At 49.6% G+C, this 21,930-nt stretch overlaps 10 protein-coding genes across 10 annotated transcripts; 7 read left to right on the forward strand and 3 right to left on the reverse strand.

The window, feature by feature from the left end:
* Nucleotides 1-1,752: 1,752 nt before the first annotated feature.
* Nucleotides 1,753-3,351, reverse strand: FTJAE_13627 (6-hydroxy-d-nicotine oxidase; the record flags this gene model as incomplete). The annotated part of the gene is made up of 1 exon (XM_037346790.1): nucleotides 1,753-3,351. The coding sequence occupies one exon, from the start codon at nucleotides 3,349-3,351 to the stop codon at nucleotides 1,753-1,755; it is 1,599 nt and encodes a 532-aa protein (XP_037199336.1).
* Nucleotides 3,352-4,027: 676 nt separating this feature from the next.
* On the reverse strand, nucleotides 4,028-5,046 carry FTJAE_13628 (uncharacterized protein; the record flags this gene model as incomplete). The annotated part of the gene is made up of 3 exons (XM_037346791.1): nucleotides 4,028-4,463; nucleotides 4,521-4,645; nucleotides 4,726-5,046. The coding sequence occupies 3 exons, from the start codon at nucleotides 5,044-5,046 to the stop codon at nucleotides 4,028-4,030; spliced, it is 882 nt and encodes a 293-aa protein (XP_037199337.1).
* An 812-nt stretch (nucleotides 5,047-5,858) lies between these two features.
* Nucleotides 5,859-7,748, forward strand: FTJAE_13629 (uncharacterized protein; the record flags this gene model as incomplete). Its single annotated transcript, XM_037346792.1, has 1 exon — nucleotides 5,859-7,748. The coding sequence occupies one exon, from the start codon at nucleotides 5,859-5,861 to the stop codon at nucleotides 7,746-7,748; it is 1,890 nt and encodes a 629-aa protein (XP_037199338.1).
* Nucleotides 7,749-7,988: 240 nt separating this feature from the next.
* FTJAE_13630 (uncharacterized protein) lies at nucleotides 7,989-9,428 on the forward strand (the record flags this gene model as incomplete). The annotated part of the gene is made up of 1 exon (XM_037346794.1): nucleotides 7,989-9,428. One exon carries the CDS (start codon nucleotides 7,989-7,991, stop codon nucleotides 9,426-9,428), a length of 1,440 nt encoding a protein of 479 aa, XP_037199339.1.
* A 69-nt stretch (nucleotides 9,429-9,497) lies between these two features.
* FTJAE_13631 (uncharacterized protein) lies at nucleotides 9,498-10,202 on the forward strand (the record flags this gene model as incomplete). Its single annotated transcript, XM_037346795.1, has 1 exon — nucleotides 9,498-10,202. The coding sequence occupies one exon, from the start codon at nucleotides 9,498-9,500 to the stop codon at nucleotides 10,200-10,202; it is 705 nt and encodes a 234-aa protein (XP_037199340.1).
* A 1,459-nt stretch (nucleotides 10,203-11,661) lies between these two features.
* Nucleotides 11,662-12,280, reverse strand: FTJAE_13632 (uncharacterized protein; the record flags this gene model as incomplete). The annotated part of the gene is made up of 3 exons (XM_037346796.1): nucleotides 11,662-11,864; nucleotides 11,917-12,125; nucleotides 12,264-12,280. 3 exons carry the CDS (start codon nucleotides 12,278-12,280, stop codon nucleotides 11,662-11,664), a joined length of 429 nt encoding a protein of 142 aa, XP_037199341.1.
* A 589-nt stretch (nucleotides 12,281-12,869) lies between these two features.
* On the forward strand, nucleotides 12,870-14,548 carry FTJAE_13633 (uncharacterized protein; the record flags this gene model as incomplete). The annotated part of the gene is made up of 2 exons (XM_037346797.1): nucleotides 12,870-13,615; nucleotides 13,681-14,548. 2 exons carry the CDS (start codon nucleotides 12,870-12,872, stop codon nucleotides 14,546-14,548), a joined length of 1,614 nt encoding a protein of 537 aa, XP_037199342.1.
* Nucleotides 14,549-15,674: 1,126 nt separating this feature from the next.
* On the forward strand, nucleotides 15,675-16,702 carry FTJAE_13634 (2 4-dihydroxyhept-2-ene-1 7-dioic acid aldolase; the record flags this gene model as incomplete). The annotated part of the gene is made up of 5 exons (XM_037346798.1): nucleotides 15,675-15,849; nucleotides 15,897-15,989; nucleotides 16,038-16,063; nucleotides 16,120-16,387; nucleotides 16,440-16,702. 5 exons carry the CDS (start codon nucleotides 15,675-15,677, stop codon nucleotides 16,700-16,702), a joined length of 825 nt encoding a protein of 274 aa, XP_037199343.1.
* A 3,360-nt stretch (nucleotides 16,703-20,062) lies between these two features.
* Nucleotides 20,063-20,635, forward strand: FTJAE_13635 (adp-ribose 1 phosphate phosphatase; the record flags this gene model as incomplete). The annotated part of the gene is made up of 1 exon (XM_037346799.1): nucleotides 20,063-20,635. One exon carries the CDS (start codon nucleotides 20,063-20,065, stop codon nucleotides 20,633-20,635), a length of 573 nt encoding a protein of 190 aa, XP_037199344.1.
* Nucleotides 20,636-21,489: 854 nt separating this feature from the next.
* FTJAE_13636 (26S proteasome complex subunit sem-1) lies at nucleotides 21,490-21,859 on the forward strand (the record flags this gene model as incomplete). Its single annotated transcript, XM_037346800.1, has 3 exons — nucleotides 21,490-21,601; nucleotides 21,657-21,768; nucleotides 21,820-21,859. 3 exons carry the CDS (start codon nucleotides 21,490-21,492, stop codon nucleotides 21,857-21,859), a joined length of 264 nt encoding a protein of 87 aa, XP_037199345.1.
* Between the last annotated feature and the right edge of the window lie 71 nt (nucleotides 21,860-21,930).

Raw genomic sequence — 21,930 nt, forward strand, 5'->3', positions numbered from 1 at the left:
GTAGATGTCGCAATCCTCTATCGCAATGCGACAGGTCTCCATTGCTCTGCATCCCCGTCGACAAAGTCCACGCCAGGCAAATGAATAACACCCAAGCGATAGCAATTCGAAGCTTCTAATTAATCCGCAAGCGTTCTGAAGTCGTAATTTACATAAGTGTCTTGCATCGCCGTTGACTTAACGGCTAATTATCTGGTAGAGTATCTTCGCTTGGTGAACTTCACACACTCTGCTTGGAGACGCCGGGAACTTTGGGTCAGTCTGGCCTTTACTCTTGAGCTCCAGCGTGCCATCATGTTAGAAGCATTATTTCTGTGCCCGTCGGAGACTAATATATATGTTAAAAGGGATAATTATAAGTCAAAGAGGCGACTTTCCATATTAAGAAACCAAAGAAAGCACAGTTATAAAGAACAATGCTGAAAGTGTTGACGGTGGAGAATTCGCTGAAGGGAGATTCTACTGGGAAGCCTCATACGGAGAGCTGGGTGCATTGGTGCCGGTTTACATTGAGGAATTCTCAACGATGCCCGTTGAGTGGGTACTTTGCGTTTTATACAGTCAAGCCATTTCAAAAGTCCATCACCGCGAATATGCCCCGATGTGAAGAAGCAGGGCGGAATATTTCCAGGCTCGTTAACTGGCTCTCCAACTCTGATTGGTTCGAGCGTTTCAACGCTTTTGACCAGTTCCGCTTGTGTCCAATCAGACATCACCAGCTTTCCCAATTCGGCAATCTCCCATTACTTCCATCAAGGGCCTCTTGGTGATTTTATGTACAAAATGTGGTATTGTTTCACGGCCTGTTTCTTTTCGTGATTCATGATCAAACTTCAAAAGGCCTACTGTATTCGGAGCCATGTCTTACCATCCCCATCGCATTCCCGTATCACGCTGCACGGCCTGTGGGCTTGGTCTCGTCTCATCAGACTCAGCCTACCGATCCCCAGATGCCCTCCTTTGCACAACCTGCCCGCGGCCAACAAACTCAACCCAAGTCACTCTTGTCGCCAGTGAAGCACTCCCGACGGACAAACCCTCGGTATTGAGTGGCTGCTCGGCATGCTGGAAGGACATTAAGAAATGTCAGATGATATGGCGCTGCAAGACATGCTGGGACAAAACGCTTTGCGAAAGGTGCTGGAAGAAGACAAAGAGACATTGTAAGCATATTTTAAGTGGAGAGGTTGTCATTATGAGGGTTGTGGATGAGGATGAGGATGAGGATTATGGTGATGATGGCAAGGACGACGATGATGGGTTGGAGAATGTTGATGATTCAGCCTTGCCACTTGATAACATTGTAGCTATCTCCGTATAGTTGGTTGATGGAGGACAGGCCCCTTCTTTACGATAAAGGGATGTTCGTTGTCATTAATACTTGCGCCAGGCATTAGGCTAGGGGAGGCAATAAAACTCCAGGCCTTAAGCCTAAAGATTTATGTAACTTAGTATAATTTAGGATAAGTTTAGGAGACCTTTTATCGAATTTATTTTGTTATCCTAAATTTAGGTCTTGTGATTTCTTACTCCCTAAGCTCAGGCTAGAACGGGTACACATCTGATCCAACACCCAATAGTAAATTCCTTCGTTATATAACGTGGCAGCCTCAGGGGGACAGCGTCTCTAATGCCAATTATCTCGTGTTCTGCATAGACGACAAGTCGAAGTCTCATGGAAATCATTTACTTCGACCTACTCACCACAGTAATAACATTCCGTATCCTCCCCCTCCACAAGGAAAACATTGATCAATCCCACAGAAATCCACCGTTCTTTCTCCATAACCCCTTGGGGTCATATCGCTTCTGTACCCGCTCCAAGAACCGCTTATTCTTCTTACCGTAACTAGACTGCACAGGCTGGTCCAGAAGCGCGTAGTTCATGTACCGCGGGTTAGTCCGGTAAAACTCTGCCTCATTGGCTGTTACAGCACCCGGGATGGCGTTTGTGCTGGCTACTCCAGGCGCAAAGGACGTTGCTAATCTATCTCCGGCATTGCTGATGCGCTCGACAAACCCGAACATCTTACTGTCGTCCTTGACATCCAGCCAGGCTAGCGTGTAGTCGATCCAAACGGCATCGCCAGCGTCAGGTTCGAGGCCAAGCACGTTCTTTACGCCTGTGACGTTCTCGCCAGCTCGCATCGCAAGTGCTGGTACTGGCACCAACGCCATGGAAAAGAGCAGGTTCTGATCACCGGCTGCTGTGGCGTTGGCCATGTCTCGAAAGGCCTGCCATTGCTTCAGGTACAGATCAGCGCCGTACGGCGCCAACAAGTTAGGGAATGTGTGGCCACCGATCAACCAACGTTTCTGCGGCGTGTTGCCATTGTTGTTGGATGCTATCAGGGTTGAGTAGTTCTGTGTGGAGGTTGTGTCTGCAATTGGTTCGGCTGCGTAAAAGGCTGCAAAAGGATTTGCGTCGCCGGTCGGTGGTGAAGAGGCGTTGTAAAAGACGTAGACGTTTATAAATGACAGTTGAGGGTTGGAGCCCCCTCCCATGCTGAGGTACATGTGCGATAGAGGATCGTGCCTAGCGATGAAGGCCTGCGTGGCGTTGAAAACTTGACTGGCCTTGTCGATAGAGAAGGTCAAGATGCCGGCCCAAACCTGTGTCGTTTGCTTGTATGTCTTGAGACTGAAGCGCGTCACGATGCCGAACTGGTTTCCACCGCCCTTGAGTGCACGAAAGAGGTCGGGTTTGGATGTTTGACTGACGTTGGCGACGGTCCCGTCCGCAAGGACAACTTCGTAGTTGAGAACATTGTCACAAGCCATGCCGTGCAGTGCGGTGAAGTAGCTAACGCCTCCTCCAACGACAAGCCCGCCAACGCCAATTGAGGCGAATCTTCCCCCAATGACAGTCACCCCGTGAGGCTCAAGCTCCTCGTACACATCAACCCATCGCGCGCCGGACCCTACAACAGCATAGCCACTGTCAGCTACATTCTGGACTCCATCAATCAAGTCCAACGAAATGAGAACTCCACCGTCGGTGCTGGACCAGCCGGGCCACGATCCATGACCCCCGCTCTTAACGGCAAACCGGACGTTACTACCGCAGGACGAGAGTATCTTCACGATGGAGGCCACCTGCTCTGTGCTTTTGGGGCGTGCGATGCAAGCCGGGCTCAGACCACCCGCCGTTTCGCTCCAGTAGCTACTCTGAACTGCCTCGTAGCCCGTCGAGTTTGGCGCAACGAACGCTTCAGCTGGTAACGCCGACGCGAGAATTGAACATGCTTGAGGTGTTGTTGAGCAGAGGTAACTTGCCACTGCGGGGGTAGCCAACACAAGTAAGCCTTGTAAGAGTGTTGCCCGTAGGCTTTGCATTGAGCTGATTTGCATAGTTACCCAAGGTTTCTCTCGAGGCGTGCTACAAATTACTTCTGAACTTTGTGATGGAAGAGTTGGATGATGATAAAGAAGGACATCTTTGGTGTTTTGGCCAGTGATTCGTCGTTCTCTTCTTCGGACTCACCGGGCTGGAGTGAGACATTCCCCGCCTTTGGGCATCTCATTTTAGCCGCCACAGATGCATGAGGTAGCCCGTACATCCAATTGGCGTGTATCTCACTCACCCTCTACCCAAGTGCATATGCAAAGCTTATGCTTAAAACCCCTTTTGGTCATCTCCTACTTGTCCATCTCTGAGTGTGGGTAAAAGAAGCTTAGGGAAACTAAGACCAAATTATTATTACTTCAGACCAGCTTACTTTAGCACCGTGCTATAATAGAAGAGGTTCTCTTGCTTTCTGAGGGCTGGCTATGGAAAGGTCCAGATATCTCACTGGGGCGAACGAAGGCGGCAGGATACAATATAAGTTTCAGTGACTTCGAGAGATACATCACGCAAATGGTACGAGGAATATAGTTCAAGCAACAGTAAATGGATTTAAAGAGTGACAGGATAAGAAACATAAAGACCAAAGACTTCCCTGCAGCCAACACTACCTCCTCCACAGAAACCCGGAAAGGAAAAGGAAAAGGAAACCCAAAGCATACCCAGAAAAAGCGCAGAACCCTACTCAATGTCGCTGTCCTCAGAGTCAGAGATGACGAGAGGATCATCCTGAGTGCCCGAAGTCAAGTCAATAAAGTCGAAACCGTTCTCTTGAGAACTTCCAGATCCCCCGGACGGAGGGACAGCGGGCGAAGGGGAGCTGGAATTGAAGAATCTGCGTGGGGTCGGATGAAACCACGCCCGGATGCCCGGGGGGGATTGAGACGCGCCATCAGATTCAAGGCGACAAGATGAACCAGATGAAGACTGAGGGCTCGAGCTGGTGATAGAGCCTGTACGCAAAGGCGTATCAAGCCAATCTGCAGTCTGGAAGCGAAAACCGGTCCTAGGTCGGGTAATGGTCATAGTATCACCGTTGTGCATTTCCTCAGGTGCCTCTTCCATATAAAGACCGGTCTGACGTTTGATACCTTGTTCGAACTTGACAGGATCTGGCCTGATACCTGGCTCGGCCTTGATACAGCCGGGTTGGCCACTGTCTCAATCTTGATACCCATGCTCAAGGCCGTTGCGCTTCAGCCACTTTTGGTAGTGGATTCCGTTCACGTCGCTCAAGAAACCGGGTAATGAGGACTGGAGAACGGTCTCGAAGATGTCACTCACGTCTGGCACGACGGTCTGGGTCATTCATATAGTCCTTGACCTCTCGAAAAGTGTCGAAGCCCTTGATTGACACTCGGCTTGGAGGACGGAAGTACATCCTTCTCTCCATGCCCTGCCCAAGAAGATGCGGCTAAACACTTGGCCTGCGACGGGCTCGCCCTCTTCTTCGAGGGCGTTTCGAGTGTGCCCTGTTGCACAGTCGCCCAAGACGAACTTTGCAGGCTCTTAGGTCTTGGTTTGATAGCTTGCGCTATCCGCTTCTGGGGCGTCTCAACGGTCACCTCTGCATGAGGGCGGCTAGACACCAGTGCCTGCGAAGGTCCCGACTGTTCAGGCAACTTTGCGGGGTCCCTTGGAAGCCGAGGAATCTGGCGAGCCGGGAGACGGCAAATGCTTGGACAGAATCTGTGGCGCATCTTCCTCCGACGGTGCCACTCGAGCCTTCTTCTTTGGCCTGCCGATGTCAATGGAGTCAAGGTCTTCCGCTAAGTGCTTCAGAACCGAGTTGATTGCCCTATCCTTCCCAGTAGATGAGGAAGACTGGGAGCAAGTTGCCGAAGCTGACGGGCCAGACAATGGAGTAGAAGATGTGGAGGGAGACTCATCCGTGATGTTCACTGTGTCTTCAATTGAAGAAGCCGAGTGATTCCGTGGGATGACAGGAGCGCGAGCCGCTTGGTGGGTTCGCACTGGCGTTGGAGAAGCCATAGGAACGGCCCGGTCCGTGGAAGGGTCTGTTTGAGCAATTGGGGTAGGTAGTGTCGCCAGACTGGCCTCAGGGGGGCAAGAAAACACCGAACCTTAAAAATAAACTTAGTAAAAAGTCCCCTAAACTTAGGCTACATTTACCTAAATTTGCCTAAATATTTTTAATACTTAGGGTAAGGGTCTAGAGTTTTATCTTAGAAATAGCCCGGCTAGACAGGTCCGCGATGACATTCTGCGTGGTGCTGGGGCGGGAGGGACTGGTAGACCTGAGACCTACAGAAGGAGAGGAACATTCAAAGACTGAAAGTAAATCCCTCGAGAATCTGTTCTCAACTAAAATTTCGCTCAACTTCTCGCTCACTACCAATACGGACGTCATTCTACTGAATCAATCCCTTCTGCTTTTTCTTCACTTGTTCAATTGCTGGCGAGTGTTCACTTTCAGTTTCATCAATTCGTTTTCCGCTTCTCTTGCTCTCGCTGCGTCCTTTCATTGTCTTCACTCGGACTCCCAGACACCATGTGCTTCAATCAGAGCTCTTCCTCCACTCCGCATCACGAGGCTGATGTGGACATGGAAAATCCTGACTTTACCACAAGTCTTGGTGAAGATATGCAAGGCTACGCAGACGACGAGGGATGTGCGCGTGAGGCTGAGGCCATCAACCGCCAACCTTGGGTCGACCAAGAGGTTCTACTTGAGACAATGCACCTTTTCAGCATCAATGTCAAAATCTCTGTACAACGTGTCAGAGCCCTTTTTGACGAGATCCTCAGACGAGATGCAGACAGACAGCCTCTTATCGTGGCAGTGCAAGATCTTGCCCGGAAACAGGACTTCACACGATTGCCTGGTTACAACTTCTGGGATCCCGACTTGGGACTCATTACTGAGGATGACTATGAGACTTCTACCAGAGAAGCCTCTCAAATCAAGAGCATCGAACTTGCACGCCATGCTATCTGTGCAGCCTCCTCTTCCCTCGACAAGGTCTCCGATGCCATGCAAGACCTCATGGATGCCCCAGCCGAGATTGAAGAAGCCCTCTTCGATATCGTTCAATCCCTCTCTGCCGCCCGCGATGCCCTTGCTATAGATCATGATACTTTCGACAAGGCTCAGGAAACCCTTTCTGTCGCCATGAAAAGTGTCCAAGATGCTCAGGAGCTCATTCCCAAGGCCCAGGATGCTGTTCCCCAGATCCAGGGTATCTTATTCACCGCCCTGGATGAGCTTTCGGGTCCTCTCCGTGTTCTTTCGGGCGTCCAAAAGGGCTTCTCCTATGAGAATGATCAGCAGCGTGATTCTCGGGTTCGAATTCGCGGCGTGGGCTTCTACGTTCATTCTTCCCTTCGAACTTATCAGTGGAGAGTTCGGTCGTATCCTGGTGATAATGAGGACATCTTCGCCACTCTTGAGCTGAAGACCTCATCGGGGCTCCTTGCCATTCATAACGTCTACAACCACAACAATCGACTGGACGTCCCGGCACTGCTTCAGTATCTGTCATCTTACAAGAACAAGAAGTGCGACGGGGTCTTACTTGGCGACTTCAACTATCACCACGGGTCTTGGAGCATCAAGGTAAATGGCGCCGTTACTCAGAGAATTACGCCCGAGTCCAGGATGTTTGCCGCTGGTGTTAAAGGACTTGGCTTCGCATTACAAACGACACCTGAGGAAATCACGTTCTCAAAGTCTCAGGACACTGATCAACAAAAGTCTACGATCGATCTGACGTTTGCGAGCCGAAAGCTCGTTCTATCGGTACTCTCTTGCAAGGCTTTGCAGGTTCCTGGATTCGTGAGCGATCACCGGGTCATCGAAACTGTTCTCCGACGACGGGTCAGCACTCACATCAGAGTCGTTCCTCAATGGCAAGAAGTTGATCCCAAAGTCTTTCAGACGAGTTTGGAACCGTCACTGCCCCCACTCGATGCCCCTCTCAACAACGGCGAGCAGATCGATAAATATACGACTGACATCATGTTTGGTCTGTGCGAAGCAATCCACGCCACCGTTCCATTGAGCTTTCGAAATTCGCAGCCACGGCGACTGACTTACTTGGCCAAGCGTATGCAGAAACACACTGCCAAGTTGGATGCTCTCAAGGCAGGTCCTCAGAACGCTCATTCATTAGCCAGCATACGTAGGATCCAACGCCAGATGAGCAAATACAACCAGGAGTTGTGGGAGATGTTCACTGAGGACAAATCAGCGACTACTAAGCGTGCCTATGAGCTTGCAGACATTTCGAAGAAAATACGCGAGCCGAACCAGATTTCACAGACACCAACCCTCAGGAGTGGTGACCGGAGAGCCGAATCGGACCACGACAAGATCGAGATGATGAAGACGGAAAAGTTCCCCGGCCATGACCAACCGTACTCCAAGAACATACCTAACTAGCCCTGACCCCGGCCAGCCGATAGCGAACCTGAGTTATTTATGTCGCAGGATCTTGACGACGAGGAACTGAGATTGATTATTTCTAACCTTTAAAAGCGCAAGGCTCCTGGGCCTGATCTTATTCCCTACGAAGCAATTCAGCTTGGTGGTGAAGTCCTACGATCTCGGCTACTCTGACTATTCCGCTCTTGCCTACTCTACTCTCACTACCCTTTGCCTTTTAAAGACTCGATTCTAGTCATGGTCCGGAAAACAGGCAGACCGATCGCTGATCCCAAGTCTTGGCGGCCTATCGCTCTACTATCTTCTTTCGGCAAGATTCTTGATAGAGTCTTGGCCAATAAGATGCTCGAGGTGCTGAGGGCCAACCCGGACCTTCTACCTAAGTGTCAGTTTGGCGGTAGATCTACTGCAGAAGCGCTCCAGTACTTGCTCACCATCATCTATGACACCTGGGCCTTTCACCCTGGAAATGTCGTTACTATCTTCGGCCTTGACATGAGCTCAGCCTTCGATACCGTCTTCCGCGACCGTCTCCTACAAAATCTAGTCGACAAGGGCTTTCCTCCATGGTGCGTGACCATGGTCCGCAACATGCTCTCTGAACGAACCGCCACAATGCGCATGCCCGGCATTGTTTCTGGTTCCTTCCCATTAAACACTGGTATTCCCCAAGGCTCGCCATCGTCGTCCATTCTGTTCAGCTTCTTTTCTAACCCCCTACTGGAGGAAACATGCACTGGTCTCCATAAAGTGGAGGTTAATGGCAAGTCTCACTGGGTGTACCTGTACGCATTCGTTTTTGTCGACGATATCTACCTTATCGCAGTGTCTGAGAGTTACGAGATCAACTGCAAAGGCATCGAGAAACTTCACAGCTCTGTAGAGGCTGTTGCTGCGCAGCTGAAGGTCGTCTTTGGGCCTCACAAGTACAACCTTATGCATATCATTGGGCCTCAACGGCACCAACCTGAAACGAATTTCAGGTCCAACATTCCAGGGTATGACGGATTGCCCCTACCAAAGTTGCGTATCCTTTGTGTCATGTTTGATCAGAGGCTGAGGTGGCAATGCCATATCGATGACATTGAGAAGAAGGTCAGGAAGCGGCTTGGCTATCTGTCAATCATCTCGAAACAAACGACAGGGCCGACCTTGCAGACCATGCGACTCTATTACCTGACCATGATCCAGCCTGTGATCACCTATGCCTGTGGCGCATGGTTCCTGCTGCGGAGAGGAGACAAGGGGCACTGTTCCGTCAAGTATGGGTTGAGAGAGGATCAGAAAAAACAACTTAAGTCACTGAACAAGGAATGTCTGACCAAGGTTTCTGGTGCTGTCTTAGACACCGCAGCCGAGATGATGGAGAAAGAGTTGTTCGTTGAGAACATCATGACTGTCCTCCATTCCCAAGCTTCTCAACAACGGGTCAAGAGTCTCCTTTCTCACGACACCAGATGGAGGTTCATCTCGCGAGACGGGTGGAAAAAGAGCAGGGCACCAGGTAACAACAAAACTCCGTACCAGATTTTGGATGCCGAAGCGACAAAGATTCATAAAGCAGCCGAGAAGGGTCATTATCACAGAGCAAGAGTCAGTCCAGACCCCAAGGTGAGGTATAAGGCTAAGGAGCGATGGGCAGATCACAAGAAGCGAAGCGAGATCATCAAGGCCTAGGTCAAGAAGACGGACACCAAAGAGTGTGAGGTCAGATGGAAGGCGTATGTTCAGCAACGGAAAGACAATATGGTGGCTGCTGGTAGGAATCCCAAGGACCTAAGACTACCGATAGCCTTAACCGAGGACTGGGGGAAGAAGAACCTTAAGTACTACTCGGGCATGACTCGCGCCCAGAGCACGATGATGTTCTCATGCAGGACGGAGCGCATCGGCCTCCGGAAGTATCTTCACGACTGCTGCATTCCTGGCTTCGAGTCCCCGAGGTGTCTCTGCGGACGTTCCCGAGAGACAGTCTTCCACCTTCTTGTTGAATGCCCCAGGCTGCGTGAGGCGAGAATGGGCCTGTTTCAGCGGCTAGGCCACAATGACTTCACAACACTTCTTACCAAGGACGCCAAAATCGTCGCCGAATGGGCCATCTCTTACTTCGATCTCGCAATGTTTGACTCTGTCAGAGAAAGGTCCTCCCGATTCCCCGTGTTTCCGCATCTCATTTCGCCCCGCCCCGAGGGCTTTCTCGACACTCTGAGAGCTTCGTCTACAGCAAGACGCCGAACACGCACTTCACGTACCTCACGTACCTCACGCACTACCACCAACAATCCACGCCGTCGCTCTGCACCGCGCGCTTCGCCGGCGACGACTTCGACATCTCCCCAAACGCCCCAAACGCCCCAGGCGCCCTCTCCGCCGCCGAGGCGGAATCCGACGCGCTCAGCCCGCACCACGACCTCATACGAGTTAGAGCCGCTTGCTTCCGAAGACATTTAGCCACCTTCTATCACACAAATCGCCGCATGCCTCTTTGCAACCGTACCCTATCCTCCGGCTTCACAATGCCCACGCTTGCTCTCGACAAGGCCCTACTGCCTTCTTCGACCACGCGAAACCCGACGCGCTCATGCGGCACCACGATCTCCGCCAGCCCAGGGACGCCGGCGATTCCTTTAGATGAGACCTAGTTGCCTTCAACGACTATTCGAACCGCCATATGCCTCTTCGAAACCCTGTCATATCCTCCGGTCTTCGCGATACCGGCGAACCCCCTCCCTCGATGAGGCCCAACCGCCTTCCTCTACATCCCTTCCCCCACTATACCCGTCGTCGCTCCCGATTCGTATTAGCAATCCCATCATATCCTCTGGCTTCGCGATGCATCATCAGTCTCAGCTGCCCGCCTCGCCGCCGGGATGGGAGTCAAACGCAATCACGTAGCCTGACCGCCATCTCCTATGAGTTGGTGACACCGCCGATCCCTTTCAACAAGGCTTCAATGCCTTCTACAATCAACAGAATTGCCGCATGCAATTTACAGCCGCATCCTCGCTATATCCACCTACCGCGCTACGCCAGGCAATCCCCTTCAGCAACGCTTAGTTGCCTTCCCTTTAACTCTGCACGAAACGCTGCCTACGTTTCATAGCTATAATATCCCCAACAGGATATAGCCTTGCCTAGATAATGGTGTAAGTCATTACCTAGGCAGGTAACCTAACCATTCCTTAGTGGAATAGTCCTCTTTTCCCTCCCGCTCAATGCGGGGGGACCCCATCGTGTTTAAAATTATCGTGTATTGTAAGTCATCCAGCCCTCTGCAGCGCAAGTCTTGACCATAACTGACCCTGCCCTCCCAGAATCTTATGAACTTGATCAGCCCTGTATTCTCTCAGCTATCGAAGCCTCCAGTCGGTACGCCATGCCCCTCTTCTCGATCCGCTATCGCACATCAGTTTCCTGACGCCTCTAGCCAGCCCGGATGTGACTCACCTCAGCAAAAGTATCGGTAAGCCGCAATCCGCTCAACCCAGCACGTCTTGTCGCTCATTTACTGACCCCATCGTCAGACAATTTAACTTTCCCAGGTATGTATCGGCATCGCATGTCGCTTCAGCTTTCAGACACCGTTTCCTGACGCGCCCAGTCCAGCCCGAGTGACTCAGTCAACAAAACCTTCGGTAAGTCGCATTCCACCCAATCCGTTGCATCTTTTCGCATAGATACTGACACCGTCACTAGACAGTTTAACCTTCCGCGTATGTGCCGACCATCTCTTTCGATCTGCTCTCCGACTGACCAGCTCAGCACAGCACGCACATGATCCTTCCTGGAGTCATTCGACAACTCTAATCATCGACCTTCCAATCACGAGATGCACGTCTTCCCATCTGCATGCTACCTTCCTCCCTTTGCTGACAACTCTTAGTATGCCCTGCCTCCTTGCCAGAGCGATTCAGAGAGTCACGAGCTCCATCATCCAATCGGCATTGTATGTGCAGCCTTGTTTCGTGTATTCATTCCTAACCAACTGGAACAGTTTCTTCAGCGCCTCTATCTCGTCGGTATCATCCTTGCCATCTTCGATGTGTTGTACAAGCTTGCGTAGCTCATCGGCCTCATGAGCAGCAAACTTCATGAGCTGGCGAGTGTTGGCGGCTGCACCGAATGCCTCGCAACCGAAGAGGGCGAATTGTAAGTTGAGACTGACCACCTCCTGCTTCTTCTGTTTCTAATGGAGCTTCTTCAGTGACAACCACAATGCTGTCAATATCATCCATCTCAAAATGGAATCTTTTGATCGATAAGGGCACGATTTGCTCAAGGTCTCTGAAGCTGTTGCGATGGGCGATATACCCTTTGATAAGATCAGAGATCACGGGGAAGGTGACGGGGACAGAGGTAAGACTAATATCATTGCTTTGAAAGCAGTTTGCATGGTTCTAATACCGTATAGATGTAGGATCGAGCCTCCTGACTCGTACGGTCCTTGCCGACAATAGTCCGGTTTACTGGTAGACCATCTCCCCCTCCCGATGCTTCACGAGACTAACTAACCCAGGATCAGCCGACATGTTGTTTGTGGAGTTGTGTTTTGGTGTGTTGTGGTGGTGTGTGCAGAGATGCAAACTCGAGGTAGGCCATCAACTCCGCCGTGTACTTTGATGACATACTAACTCTGTCTTTACAGGTTATATCCCTTCTTATACCCTCTTGGTCTCTTCGCAATGCCCTAGGGCTTACAATAAGATTTATTGGTCATCGTGAAAGCTTCTGGGTAAAAGCTTATATCGGGAAAAAGAATATCGTGTTGTCATTCATTGTCTGTGTTTGCAGCTTAAAGCTTAACCTTATAGGCCGCCGTCATCTATAGTTGAATATTACCCAAGTGAGTAGATTAGCATCATATGTGGTCTCTGATTCGTGTGACTGTCGTTCATTTCCTTCCTTTTGACTTCGTGGCGTGCGATTTAAAGTTTTGTGATTGTGCACCACCTGGAAGTTCCGACATCGCTCTGAGTCATCCTGCCTCTGCACTCGTGTTATAAAGAGTCTCTTGTTTCCCCCGCATCAAGACTCCTCATTTCATCCACTTTCAAATCGCGTCGAGCGAAGCGTCGTCATCCGTGGCATCTTCATCTCGCCCAGATATCATTCAGCACCATGTCTAGTCGAGAGCAACCCGCCGTCCCAAGGGCCAGTCTTTTGGGACTGCCTCTTGAGCTGCGCGAGCAGATCTACCACGAATACTTCACAGTCAATGGTGGCTATGTTTACGATACAGATTCCGGTAAACTTGTACAGGCCAACAGTCAGCCGATTGACCTATCGCTACGGTACACCTGCCGTGCAATCGCACACGAAACCGGGCAGTATCCGTTCACTCTCAACGCGATTACATTTTCGACTCTTTACAGGGAGGACTGGAGAAAACAAGCCATATGGGCTGACTACATCATGGATCATCACACCTCGTTCCAAGGTGCCATGCTTGCTCGGCTGAAACGACGTATTACACCCGAGATGTACGAGGATCCTGATCAAAAGTATTCTCAGTACATTCCCGTCATTAGAGAACGTCTAGCTAGAATCATAGCCTCCTGGGACCGTGCCAGGGACACGGTCCCTGACGATGCGGAGGAGTCGGAGGATTCCCGCGCATTCAAGGCCCTCCGAGAGTTGAGACAGCCAGGTACCAGCGGGAGATGGTGGGGTTCCACGGTCATAAGCCATAGTGAAACAGATAAGACTATCTTCTTTTCACGCGCGGCTGACTATCTTCTACGGCGGGTGGCAGAGAAGGCCCCCCGGGAGTTTTCACAAGCTATTGAGGAGATTCTACCCGGCTGGGCTGATTCACATACTGTCTTGGAGTTCTTCAACCTGACCTTTGATCCATGGGCAATACCGTCGGTGGATGAAGTCAAAGACAAGTTGGAAGAGCTACAGTTAAGCTCTCTATGGGAGACGCCAGACAGGTGTATCAATTGAGGGAGAAACTACCTGGGTATACTGGTCCCGAGTACCAATACCAGAAGAAGATTCGGCTCTCTGCTGCCGCTGTTGCCATTAAGTTCCTGGGTCAAATCTCTCGGCAACAGAGACTCTGCATATCAAACCTCATTTTAAATGAAGATAGGAAGGCTATTAGCAGTCCTGAGTGCCATGTCCTTGGTTTAATCCCATTCTTCCGAGAGAATTCAAAGCTGATAGTTGAACACCGGCTTAACCTATGGCGAAACATCCTACCCAAAAGTGCCAGGCTGGATCGCTTCGCGATGGCGTTAGATGACCAAGGCCTTGACCTTCAGGGATGGGAAGGTCCTCAAACGCATCAAGTCCGGTCCTCTGAAATCGCCAAAGGTGTCACCAATATCATCATGCATATCTCGAAAGCCTTGACAAAAGGCCTGCCTTCAAGGTCTTACTCTCTCACCATTGACGGCGATCCTGACTTGAACCATGCAACTCGATTCTTTTCCACAATTATGAAGCCTTTTATCGTCTGGCTGACGGCCCATTCGGACTGCGTCGCCCAAGGTCTTCTTTTGCCACCGGAGCATTGCAACTATCCATTTGACACCAGAAACTCGGGCAAAGAGACGACAATTCTGCGGTCGAACTTCACTCTTGACCAACCCTGGAATTACGGCCAGATCATCGAAGATAGCGAATACCGCATCATTGGCAGGTCATTGAGGTCAATGATGGATTGCTCCGGCGGATTTGAACCTGAAATCGTCGACGTTTCCACTGATATACTCGACTGGATGGAGATCAAGAGAGAGAACTTCCTTAGAGAAGAGGTACCAAAGGACGTGGATGGAGAGACCGCGGCTTAAGATTTTACGAGATGATGGATGTGGGTGGCGCTTGGACATACAGGATTACGGGCACTCTGGCAGGAGAATGTTGTAAAAGTTTTCTAGCTTCTAGGCATTCTAGACACAAAGATTGCGACTTAATTGGATGATCAATATTGAACAGAACTCTACTGTAGCACTAGATACAGGGCTTTTACTCTCAGTACACAAGTTCGTTCCTCTGCCATCGACATGCTTCCCTAGTAATCGGCACTTTGAGAACGACACTCGGGCCTACAATGCCCAGGGATTATCATGTCCTCGTAATATTACGGTCCTCCAGGTACAATAGTCCTTCAGTGTCCATTCATCCATCCCTCTTCGGATTTGTTTCGAGCTTCTAGTATCTAGCCTCCCTAGAGGGCATGTGCATACTTGGCTGTAGAGTAATTTGCTGTAAGTGAGGGCTTATCTCATCCGCGGCATCGCCACCTCCAAAATACAGGATAGGAAAAGGCATGGCCAGCTCTGAGTGGCCCTTGAATATCCAGTCGCCTGGATCACAGCTGAGCGGCCTCTCAAGAACTAGCTTCGGAGCTGTTTGATCGCCAGGTATTTGGCTTCACCATGATCTCTACGTTCTCTACACTTATTCAAGCTCTCAGCCATGATTGTCGAGCAAATAATACATCTACTGAACCCGAGCTGGAAGATTTACCTCCTTCGTCAGAACCATCAGTCGAACATGTCGCTGCGCTTTCCCAAATAATCTGCTGGCCTTTTGACACCCTTTATTAGCACAATTGAGATATCTGATCATTTTTCTCCTGCCTCTAAAAAAGAGGCAGTCTAGTCTATCTCAATGTGTATCGGGAAGAGAAGCCGAGCCATCGCCATTCCGACCCGAACCTCGGTTTGCGTAAACTACCTTACTATCTACCGTAGAACCCGCAACTTGAGCCCTTCAAAAGACAAAGCCTAACAAATGATCTAGTGCTGGGACTATGAGTGGATTGGCAGTATTTAGATCGAAGCGGCCCCTCCTCATCTGCACACCACACCCTCTTGCAGCCAAAAACACTACACCAGTCTTCAGAATATCGGGCTCATCTTTGACAACAAGTTTTGTAGATACGAATCTTCTTCTCACTTACATCATCTCGCGATGGCAGCGGCAGCAATGGCTTCAGGCAATTTCTTCAAGGCAGCGCTTGACAAAGGCGCAGGGCCGAGCCTTGGGTATTGGCAGATGATGCCCAGCACCAACATCTCACGGATGCTCGCGCAAACGCCTGGCTGCGACTGGGTATTAATCGACTGTGAACACGGTGATCTTGATGGTTCGCGTACAGAGCTGCACTCGAAGACTGGCACTGACTGTGAGTAGATCGAGATATGCGCCAGTGCGTCCCAGCCGTTGCAGCAGCTGGCGCATCGCCGATTGTGCGGATCCCGAGCACGGAGCCATGGCTCATCAAGAGTAAGCCTTATTAGTCAGATCGTTTTTAAGTCACTGACGATATACCAGGGGCGCTGGATGCTGGTGCGCATGGAGTGAGAGACAGCCCAGTGTGTCGAGTCCGACTGGGCCACTTGCTAACACTCGTCAGATCCTCGTTCCTCTTTTGCAAACGGCACAAGAGGCCCGCGACATCGTAAAGGCGGCCAAATTTCCTCCCATGGGAAACCGTGGCTTTGGAAGCCCGTTCTCCATGGATCGCTTCAAGCCTGTCCCTACATCGGATGAGTATCTCCAACAGGCCAACGACAGTCTACTTACGCTGGTTCAAATCGAGACAAAGTCTGCCTTAGACAACCTCGAAGATATTGCAGCCGTTGAAGGTATCGATGTGCTATTCATTGGGCCTTTTGATCTCGGTGAGTTACTCAGTAGCGAGACTGGCGTTGCATTGGAGCTCACGTCGTGTAGGTAATAGCATTGGATACCCGATCCTCAACGGTGTTGTGAAGCCAGAGCTCAAAGCTGCCATCAACCGCATTCTGGAAGTTTCTCGTAAGGCTGGGAAGAAATGCGGTATCTATTCGTCATCTGGAGAGCAGGCGAAGGGATATATCGAGGCCGGATTTGATATGGTTCATGTTGGGACGGATTACGCGATGCTCCAACAGGCTACGAGAACTGAGATGGGTACCGCTCAAGGGAAGGACTTGGGAAAGCGCGTGGGTTATTAGAGATCTTCTTAGAGACATCAAGATTAAGAGAGCTTTCTACTTCGCAGTCCAAAGAAATGAACAGGCGTGCGCCCTCTCCTCGGTGAAATTGACGACGATGGCTGGCTTTTATCACTTCAACTTCCTCTTCAAACTCTGACAAAGCTTTGTAGAGTCTTCTTGACAATGTCCGCCGTATTGCACTGTATGGCCTGTCTCTATATTATATTCACCCGTGCTCTTCGATCCAGCAACCAGCAGTAAAGCATTCTAAGGCTGCTAAGACAAGGCAATGCTCGTATGCATTTAATGCATCAGACAAATGCGCAAGGCAGCCACTGTCTGGTGGTTCATGTGCTAATGAAACAGAGAAGCTGCTCTTAGTCGTTCTCTGTCATATCTGATACCATCATAGCAACTCACTAAAGAACAAGGCTCAAGGAACTTCCCTTACAAAGCTGCTCTCCTCGCGCCAGGGCAGTTCGCGTTGAAAGCAAATGTGGGAGATCTACAGATATAAAATAAAGGTATCTAGCAGCTTTAATAAATAAAAGGAGAAATGTATATAGTTACTTGTTAAAAGATTGGCAAACTACATTAATAAAATCTGTGTACAGGTGAAATCTTGGAGATGTGTACTAAAAAAGGGGGGGGAAGGGGGAAGATAAAAAGTGTTTACAATAAGCAAAATTATAAAGATAGCAGAAGATAAATGGTAATATATGGTAGTATGACACATGGAACCTAGAGGCTACACATTACATCTACTCATATCACAGCTATCTACTGCATATTCTAATTTTACAGGTCACAAGGTCACAGCATGTCGGGATTCGAACCAACAACGCTTGTTGTTGTGACCTACCTTCGTAGAGCTCTGGACACCGGCCATTGCCATTCCGTCATTGCTCTACGACAATGGAATACAGAGTGGAATTGGTATATAACACTACCACTGGGTCCATTGGGGCGCTGTGTGACGTGTCTGAGGCTTGTTGTTGAGTTAATGTCGGGTGGAGTTTGTGTGTCACGGGACGGGACTGGGGCGAATGGCGAAACCTGGGCAGTGGCGACATCTAGTAGTTGTGAAACCCACGGGTAAGTGACAGCGCTCTTCTGATATGAGCTGGTTTTTGCCTATTGACTTCTCCTGCGTATTGGATCAAGATTTGATACGGAGCTACTGTCATAATGAAGCCCCAAGTCATCGTTTATCAGAGTAAACGCATAAGAGTTAACGGACTCGTACACCACTCAGCAGAATATGGATCGAGGTTTACGGTGTACCATTATCAAGACTCTTCTATTAGCCGTGGGAAACCTCTCTATTAAGTCCCTAGCAGCTTCATCAACAAACCTTCCTCTCATCGCGCGCTATTCACTGTCATTCATCGGACATATCAGTAAGATCTCCCCACCAGTCTCTTTGCAGTATCCCGATTCAGTCGTCTGCACTTACCAAGCTTCCTTGAATACAACATTAATTATTTCAACACGAAAGGGGAACAAGCACCCGTTGCTTCCAGAGTCATCCCACTCAGGGGCGAAGCATGGCCAAGGACCCAAGCTCGTCGAGTCTAGCAAGGTTGAACATGCCTTCTAGTCCATGTAACCATTCCTAAATACTGATAGCGTATTTCTGTAGCTAATACCTTTCATGTAATAGTACTTCTCTGCTGGCTCAGTGTACGAAAGAGGACTATGGCGACCAGCTGTTTGGATCACGTAGGTCCAAGTCCTCGCTGGGCAGTGGGCTTTCACATCCTCCAGCAAGCACCAAAAGCCCTTTGGAGCTCGTAGCATTGGCTTCAAGGAGAAAAGTCGCTTAAGAACTTGGCTTTGAGAGCAATGCCGTTCTGTCATTGACATGTGGAGGCCCTTGTCCCTGGCTCTCTGAGCGCCACCATGTTGACACTTGTCACTCAACGGGCCTGGAGCAAGGTTACGAGATATTAAAGTCGGACTAGGTCTCAACTTACTTTAGGAGCTACTTATATGTCTCATATATACCAGATATTTACTGTGGTGGTGCTGTGGTATTTGTGGTAATGTGCCTGTCCCAGCTCACCAAGAAGCTCTTCATGGAACTTGACCTTTACGGCCGAGCTACAGTATAAATATGTAGCCTAGGTCCATCTTTCAGAAACATATTGTATCATTTTGTCTCAGTCTCTTATTTGTCGCTTTTGGATTCAGTATCCAGGCTACTGATGAGAAATGAATGGCGAGTGTTGGCCTCTCATCCTGCCCGGATCTACATCACGGCTTGGGCAATGTCTCAGGAGGGGGGCAAGAAAATGCCGATTTTCGATATAGGGTGCTAAAATAAACTTAGTATAGAGTCCCCTAAATTTAGGCTAAATTTACCTAAATACTTTTATTACTTAGGGTCAAGGCTCTGCGTTTTCTTCCCCCACCCCTCTAAATATTCAGACTCTGAACTTGCATCATCCTTGCAATATACATCACCCAAGCTTCCACCTCTTTCTATCCCTGTTCGACTCATTATTTGCAGCATATACTTTCCCGTGCGTGCTGTCATTCGTCCATACAGTGATCCATCAGATCGATGGTAGAACACAACAATGCGGGCAAGGCAACTGATAAGGTCGATCAATCTACTGATTCGGAAATCCATTACTTCCTTTCATCTGATGTTCCCTTCCAGGTTCATCGTCTTCGAGACAGTTGTGCAAGGTGACAGGAATTGGGCTGATTAGGCTGATGCCAGAGGAGCACCCGGGACACTCCGAGTTGTTGGCAGCCGGTGAGCTTTGTTCTTGCTGAGAATCGATCCAAAGCTTTAGTTCAATGAATCATCTGGATCTGTTTCTCTTCCTTGTCAGCCACTTCGTCGAGATCTCGCGCTTTACTCACCGCTTCCGGCTGCTCGTTAGTGATTGAAGCAGAGGGATAAACTGCACGTCCAGCAGCGTTGTCTGCATATCTTCTTCTATTCCGATAAACTCATGGAATATTAAATAGCGACTAAATCACTCATCTGCAAGTCTCTCCATGTACTTACTTGGTGTTGTAGGTAGGTGTCAAACTGATTGAGACAGACCCAGCCTGACCGAGACTTCAATTGGGATCAACGATATCTACCATTGATGCCTCGCAATAACTAACGTAATATGTCAGTACACACTAGAACCCTTCTTCAACTTTCCAGAGTGATTTCCTGCCTTCCGTTGATCAACGGAAGTGGCAGCATTGGATGTTTTGCCGATGAGTCATGCCCGAAGATAAACCTCAACACACAACCTACATCATGTAAAAGAGGCATTTTCTCCAACACAACGATATTCACCGCTCTTCATCCATACTTCTCCCACATCAGATCCTCACTCTACCCCACAATTTTTCAAACAACTTCAAAGGATGGCATCGCCAATCTTTGTACTAGAAACAACTTCCCTCAACGCGATTCGATCCCTCCCCTCAGACATCTACCTCGTCCACGCGACAAACTGCATCGCCGAATGGGGCGCCGGAATCGCCGCCGAACTAGCGACTGTATTCCCTGCTGCTTGTAAAGAATACAAAAAGTTCTGCAACATAACCATTCCTGACGGGTCGAGATGGCCGTCGCGAAGTCTTGCGGGGAAATGCTTCATCATTCCGACTCAAGCTTCAGACACAGCAAGAGGAGCTCCAAAGATACACATTGTGTGTTTATTCACTAGTTATGGGTACGGAAGAGCGAATCCGAGGACGGGAAAGCCAGGGAAGGATGGTGCAGGAAAGATCTTGGCGCAGACGAGGGCGGCGTTGAAGGAGATGAGGGAGCAGTTGGAGGAGGAGCGGGAACAGGAAGCTGATGGTGCGCCGGTCATTTACTCGCCCATGTTCAACTCTGGAGCGTTCAAGGTGCCATGGGAGAGTACGTCGCGACTTATCGAGGAGGAGTTCGAGGGTTTTGAGGGCCGGTGGTTGATAATGGCGCCTCCATAAGGCCATGATGGCCATTGTGTTTCGGCTGCTTCGGCGAGAGGGGGGCCTCATGTAGATATATGATAAATAATTCCAAGGCCAGGCCTCGCTCTAGCGAAACTGAACTAAGATTAATCTCATTTCTTCACTCATTGATCGAAGTCTGACAAGGTCTTTCCATGGCGAATTTGATCCATCGTCTTTCACCTTGTGGATATAATCTCATATGTTAAGTCATCCTTCAACAACCAAAAAGCGACCGTGGTGTAGTGGTTAGCATTAACGCCTTCCAAGCGTTAGAGAGGGGTTCGATTCCCCTCGGTCGCAAAACATACAACAACCCGTGAGGTCTGCCTTTTGCAGATTTGGACTACATATAGATCTAGAGTTTCCATAGAGTTCTATTCCTTTTGTTTTTTTAATATAATTCATTCATTTCTTTTGACGCGCTGTCATTGTCACAGTCTCAGCTAAAGCAGTACCAGATTAAATGCCAGCTTGAACAGCATCGAAACTCTATGCAAACACATCATGAAGACGTGGAGCATTGTCTCGTAACAGAAATCTCACTAAACATCAACATAGAATATCAATTACTTCCCTTACTTCATTGTTCTAATCTTTTTTCCCACCTCATTAGGTCTACGATTTGAAGTGAATGTCCGTGGTGATCCTCCATTGCATGGCCAACAGCGGTCGATCATTCTTCCGTTGAGCCCCACCTTCCCGCCTCGTCCACAAGGCTCCAGCTACCGCATCATCACCAAGCTCTCCACAGCCTCCCAATCCAGCTCCAGCTCCATCAACAACCACAATCGCTCTCTCTCCCTCCCATTTAATTGAAAGGCCATATCACAAACCTGCCTCGATTCACCATGGCATCCACAGACCCCAAGACCACAGACGACAAGCCCGCTGAGCAGAAGCCAGAGCAGAAGCCCGCCGCTCTCGGCGAGGACGACGAGTTCGAGGACTTTCCCGTCGACGGTACCACTCCCACCACCGACGTTCTTAGGTTACATCAAGTACTGATGCTTTTTAGACTGGCTAGAGGATCAGACCGAGGCTGCAAAGGGCAGCGGCGAGACAAAGCACCTCTGGGAAGAGAGCTGGGACGACGATGACACGAGCGACGACTTCTCGCAACAACTTCGGTGCGTACAATACCTACGAGTACTGTTTGACTAGAGCTAATACCTAGATAGGGAGGAATTGAAGAAGGTCGAGGCTGCTAAACGCCGATAGAGTTATGTTGTGACGATACCGCGATTCGAACCGATTTATAGAACGGGAAGGGCGAGTCTGTGGAAAAGACA

The sequence above is a fragment of the Fusarium tjaetaba genome (genome assembly GCF_013396195.1).
Source record: "Fusarium tjaetaba strain NRRL 66243 chromosome Unknown NRRL66243_c0000448, whole genome shotgun sequence".
Lineage (NCBI taxonomy): Eukaryota > Fungi > Ascomycota > Sordariomycetes > Hypocreales > Nectriaceae > Fusarium > Fusarium tjaetaba.